Below are 6,255 nucleotides of genomic sequence, written 5' to 3'. Positions count from 1 at the left end.
CCCCCATTCCCATTGGATTTTCCCCCAATCCAGATGGATTTCTCCCCATTCCCATTGGCTTTTCCCCCGTTCCCATTGGATTTCCCCCATTCCCAGATGACTTTCCCCCATTCTCATTGGCTTTTCCCCTGTTCCCACTGGATTTCCCCCATTCCCATTGACTTTTCCCCCATTCCCATTGGATTTCCCCCATTCCCAGATGACTTTCCCCCATTCCCATTGGATTTTCCCCCCTTCTCATTGGCTGTTCCCCCATTCCCATTGGCTTTTCCCCCGTTCCCACTGGATTTCCCCCATTCCCAGATGACTTTGCCCCATTTCTAGATGACTTTGCCCCATTCCCATTGGCTTTTCCTCCGTTCCCATTGGCTTTTCCTCCGTTCCCATTGCCTCTTCCCCCATTCCCACTGGAATTCCCCCGTTCCCAGTGGATTTTCCGCCGTTCCAGGGCCTCACCAGGGAGAAGAGGTCGTTCTGCAGCCCCAGCCTGTCCACGGGGGGCAGGGACAGGTCCTTGATGGCCGGGATGAGGCTCTCGAGCATGGCCGGGCTGTACTGGGTGCGGTAAAACCCCACCGTGCCCAGGTTCAGCTGCAAAAAATTCCACATTTTATCATTATTTCTGTCTAAAATACGGGCTGCGATTGCGTAGATGTCAATAGAATTCGGTTTATGTTTGTATATTTAAATAAAATGTTATTTATTGTTATATGTAATTAGAGAAAATGTGATTTATATTAATATATAGTTGTGTATATGTGTCCAAAATATGGCTTTCTACTTATATATATTTTTGTGTATATATGTCCAAAATATGGCTTTCTACTTATATATATTTATACAAAAAGGATATTTTTATTTATACTCACCTATCTAAACTTTATATTTATAGGCATTTATCTAAAATATCTTTGTATCTATAGATATTTATCTAAAATATCTCTATATTGTTACATATACAAAGAATCCAACATTTTATATGTATTAGTATCTAAAATATGGTCTGTGTGTATATGTAAATAAAACTTGGTTTATATTTGTATATTTAAATAAAATGTTATTTATTGTTATACGTAATTAGAGAAAATGTGATTTATATTAATATATAGTTGTGTATATGTGTCCAAAATATGGCTTTCTATTTATATATACTTAAACAAAAAGTATATTTTTATTTATAATTATCTATCTAGACTTTATATTTATTGGCATTTATCCAAAATATCTTTGGATTTAAAATGTTGTTTATTCTTAAACGTAATTGTAGAAAATGTGATTTATATAAATATATAGCTGCATATGTGTCTAAAATATGGCTTTGTGTTTATATATTGATATAAAATATATTTTTATTTATACTTATCTATCTAAACTTTCTATTTATTGGCATTTATCTAAAATATCTTTGTGTCTATATATATTTATCTAAAATATATCCTTATGTTGTTATATATTTAAAATATATATTTAAAATATATTTATATATATTTATTAATGCATATTTATCTAAAATAAATCTTCATATTTATCTAAAATATATCTTTCTATATATGTATTTTATATAGAAAAAGCATATGTAGGAAAACTATATATAGAAAAACAATATATTAAACTATGTATTAATATATTATAGAAATAGATACATAATTTTAAATTAATAATACTATTATATATTTGTATTAGAATTATATAATGTATAGATTTATAATATATTCATGTGGTTAAGAATTTAAATATAAATAAAGAGAATATATTTAATACACAGTATAAAGTATGTAATGATTGTAATAATTACAATTGTTATAATGGTAATGAGACAATAATAACAATAATTGCAATAATAATGATAACAATGACTAAAGAAGCCACATCTCAACTCAAATCCTGCCTTTAATTTCAGAATTTTTTCCAGGCTTTAATTCCCAAAAAATCCAATTGACACGGCAGGAAAATGGGAAAGAAAAGAGGAGGAATAGAAACCAAAACTCCAGAGCAGCACAGGGAAGAAAAGAAGTTTTTCCAGAGGTAAACCAAAATTCCGAGGGAAAGAGAAATAAAAAGAGGGAAGAGGAAAACGAAAGGAAAAATGGAATTTTTCGGGTTTCACCTTGACCCACTGCTCTGGTTTGGTGTCCTTCAACACCACGGTGAGCTCGGGTTTGTCCATCAAAATCTGCATTTTGGCACTGCCGGGGTCCTCGCTCGTGCAAATACTGATGGGCACCATCCACATGGGGAAATCCTCCCCTGGAAAAGAGGGAAAACCAGGAAAAATTGGGTGGAAAACACTGGAAAACAGCACAAAAAGGTCCCAGATCAGCGCTGAAAATTAAACTGCAAAATAAAGGTCCAAATCTAAAGGTCCGAATCTGAAACGTCAGTTTTTAGAGGTAAAAGTCGGAGGGAAAATCAGTTTTAGGATTAAAAATCTGAGGGAAAATGTCAATTTTCAAGTCAAAATCAGAGGGAAAATGTCCATTTTCAAGTCAAAAACATAAGGGAAAATGTCAGGTTTTGAGTCAAAATCTAAGGGAAAATGTCAGTTTTCAAGGTAAAAATCTGAGGGAAAATGACACTTTTAATCTGAAGGGAAATGTCAGTTTTACAGATAAACTCTGAGGGAAAATGGCCATTTTCGAGTCAAAATATGAGGGAAAATGTCCGTTTTGAGTCAAATATCTGAGGGAAAATATCAGTTTTCGAGTCAAAAATCTGGGGGGAAATGCCAGTTTTCAAGGTAAAAATCTGAGGGAAAATTACATTTTTAATCTGAAGGAAAATGTCTGTTTTAGAGGTAAAAAAAAATTGAGGGGAAAATGACAGTCTAAACCTGAAGTAAAATGTCAGTCTTATTGAAAATTGAAGGAAAAAATTGAAAATCTGAAGGAAAATGTCCATCTTAGAGGTAAAATATCTGAGGGAAAATGTGATTTTTAGAGTTAAAAATCTGAAGGGAAATGTCAGTTTTAGAGTTAAAACCCCCAAAATCTTTAAATCAACTTTCAAGGCAAACATTTTAATTTAGATAAGCATGGGAAGTGAGTGGAATCAGCGCTGGAATCAGCAGTTTTGCAAACCTGGGGTGTTTTTATTTCATTTATTTCAGCACCACCACAAACCAGCTGTTCCCCAGCCTCTCAGAGGGCCCCAAAATTGACATTTTTGAAGGAATTTTGAGACAAGGAATGTTGTTTTCCACGCCAGGATATGGAAACTACAAATGGAAAAGACCCAAACTTGAATTTCCTCAGATTTTCCCACCTGGATGCAGGCAGAGCACGGGGCTGAGGATGTTTCAGCTCCCAAAACTGCTGCTTTTGGATGAAAAACAACAAAAAAACCCCAACAATATCCCTCTAAAAATGGGAAATTTTGGTGGTTTTGTGCCCACCCCTTTCCTGCTCCCAGTTCTCCTCTTACCAGTATATGGTCCACTGGCACAGAATTTCTTCTGGACCAACTTCAACACTTTGTCATCTTCTTGCTGAGGGAAAAAAAAAAAAAATTAAAAATTTAAAAAAGCAAGAAAATGAGAAAAGGGGATGATTAGCATGTTTCATTTCAGTCCTTGCGTGTTTCATGGAATAATTGGGGTTTTTCCCCTCAGAAAAAGGCTCTGCCTCAGAGCACAAATCCATTTTTACCACCCCTGATCCAAGGCAGTGCCCAAAATCAGAGAATATTGTTCAATTTGATCCAAAATTAAGACATAATTCCATTTTTACCACCCCTGATCCAAGGGAATGTTAAAAATCAGGAAATATTGCTCAATCTTATCTGAAATTAAGGCACAATTCCATTTTTACCCCTGATCCAAGGGAATTATTGAAATTAGGGAATATTGTTCAATTTTGATCCAAAATTAGCCATAATTCCATTTTTACCACCCCTTATCCAAGGGAATGCCCCAAAATCAGGGAATATTGATCAATTTTATCCAAAATTTAGGCACAATTCCATTTTTACCACCCCTGATCCAAGGCAGTGCCCAAAATCAGAGAATATTGCTCAATTTGATCCAAAATTAAGGCACAATTCAATTTTTACCAGCCCTTATCCAAGGGAATGCCCAAAATCAGGAAATATTGTTCCATTTTATCTGAAATTAAGTCACAATTCCATTTTTACCACCCCTTATCCAAGGGAAATGATTGAAATTAGGGAATATTGTTCAATTTTGATCCAAAATTCAGGCCCAATTCCGTTTTTACCTGTTCAGCCTCCACATAAATGAGTGGAAATCCCATTTGTTTGGTCCACGTGTTCATCACAGCAGCAATGGGTTTGCCACTGGCTTTTTCCAGGCTTTCCCAGAGATCCTCTGCAGGAGAAAAGAATTTGAATCCAATTTTAATAGGGACAACATAAGGAAAATTGGGTTCTTACCCCACCTTTTACACTTTTGTGTTTTGTTGAAATTTAACAGATGACAGGCAGAAAAAAATGGAAATAATTTAAACCTCCTCAGGAAGGAGAGAGGGGAAAAGCAGTTCCTTTACTGCTAAAAAACCCCAATCAATACACATTGTGATACAAAAATTAACATTAAATATTCAAAGAGAACATTTCCCCTCAGGTTTTTTTTATGTATTATGTCAAAAAATCGCTGATCAAACACCACGGATTGGATTTGGCTGATTGAACTTTGATGTCCTCACTTCCAGATTTGTGCCTGAGACACAGAAATAGAAGGTTTAAAAGCAAAAATATCAGACTTTGACCTGTTTAATCACAGGATCAATACTGCACAAGGCTCTTTTGGCAAACCAAAGAATATTTGTAAAATATTTTTTTCAGTGGTATCTCGGCCTTTAGAGATCACCTCAGCCACACACTCCAGGGACAGAAAATCCCCAGGACAAGAAATTGGGAACAAGCCAGGAATTTCCTGGAATTTCAATTCTTTCAGATGCAAAACCAGCAGTTTTAAGGCAAAAAATAACTTCAAAACCAGCATTTTTTGAGTCCAAAAATAACTTTTGTGCCCATGCCAGTGACCTGGTTACCTGTGGCAGCATTCCTCTGCTGGAACTTGGTCAGGTAGAGGTTCATTCCTTTCCGGAAATCCTGGGAAAACACAAGTGGAGATGTCACAAGGATTTCTTTATCCCCAAGGAATCAGGCAAGGAATCTTTAAAATCAGGAATTCCTTATTTCCCATTATCTCATTTTTTCCATATAAGTTCAAACAGAAGTGGAGAAATTTTCAAAATAGAGGACAACTTGATTTTTAAAAAAAAAAGCCAGTAATTTTAGCTGTTAAAAAAAAAAAAAAGCCCTGAAAATCTCTGCCCGAGTTATTTTAGCTGTAAAAAATACTAATTTTCCTTTACCTCGTCCCCAATGTAGTCGTGCAGCATCCGGATGACAGAGGCTCCCTTGCTGTAGGAAATGGCATCAAAAATTTCATCCACCTCGGAGGGATGGCCCACGCTGACCTGTGGGAAGCACCACAAGAAGGATTTAGGAAGCCAAAAAAATCACATTTTGCTGGTGGCAGCGGTTCAGAGGTGAAAAGGTGAGGGGAAATTAGTTTAGAGGTGAAAATGTGAGGGGAAAATTGGGTTTAGAGGTGAAAATGTGAGGGGAAAATTGATTTTAGACGTGAAAATCTGAGGAGAAAATTGGGTTTGGAGGTGAAAATGTGAGGGAAATTGTCAGCTTTAGAGTTGAAAATCTGAGGGAAAATGAGTTTAGAGGTGAAAATGTGAGGGGAAAATCAGTTTTAGAGGTGAAAATCTGAGGGGAAAATTTGGTTTAGAGGTGAAAATGTGAGGGGGAAATTGGTTTTAGAGGTGAAAATGTGAGGGAAAATTTGGTTTAGAGGTGAAAATGTGAGGGGAAAATCAGTTTTAGAGGTGAAAATCTGAGGGGAAAATTTGGTTTAGAGGTGAAAATGTGAGGGGAAGTTTTGGTTTTAGACGTGAAAATGTGAGAGAAAATTTGGTTTAGAGGTGAAATGTGAGGGGGAAATTGGTTTAGACGTGAAAATGTGAGGGGAAAATTGGTTTTAGAGGTGAAAATGTGAGGGGAAATTTTGGTTTAGAGGTGAAAATCAGCTTAGAGGTGAAAATGTGAGGGGAAAATCTGAGGGAAATTGTCAGTTTTAGAGGTGAAAATTGGAGGGAAAATCAGTTTAGACGTGAAAATGTGAAGGGAAAGTCAGTTTTAGAGGTGAAAATCTGAGGGAAATTGTCAGATTCAAAATCGAAAATCTGAGGGGGAATCAGTGTTAGAATGAAAATGTGAGGGAAA

General features: G+C 35.9%; 1 protein-coding gene across 1 annotated transcript in view; it reads right to left on the bottom strand.

The window, feature by feature from the left end:
• The window catches only part of LOC110478680 (puromycin-sensitive aminopeptidase), a 32,483-nt gene that overhangs the window by 867 nt on the left and 25,361 nt on the right, over positions 1–6,255 (bottom strand). Inside the window, exons 11-16 of the mRNA XM_077788389.1 lie at positions 5,334–5,438; positions 5,007–5,067; positions 4,212–4,321; positions 3,421–3,484; positions 2,108–2,247; positions 457–591 (exon numbers count right to left, since the gene is read on the bottom strand). Coding sequence (XP_077644515.1) covers positions 457–591; positions 2,108–2,247; positions 3,421–3,484; positions 4,212–4,321; positions 5,007–5,067; positions 5,334–5,438 — 615 coding nt within the window. The remainder of the gene's footprint in view (positions 1–456; positions 592–2,107; positions 2,248–3,420; positions 3,485–4,211; positions 4,322–5,006; positions 5,068–5,333; positions 5,439–6,255) is intronic.

This window comes from Lonchura striata, chromosome 25 (assembly GCF_046129695.1).
Source record: "Lonchura striata isolate bLonStr1 chromosome 25, bLonStr1.mat, whole genome shotgun sequence".
Lineage (NCBI taxonomy): Eukaryota > Metazoa > Chordata > Aves > Passeriformes > Estrildidae > Lonchura > Lonchura striata.
The sequence above is the reverse complement of the archived record's forward strand: the minus strand, read 5'-3'. Positions and strand labels throughout refer to the sequence as shown.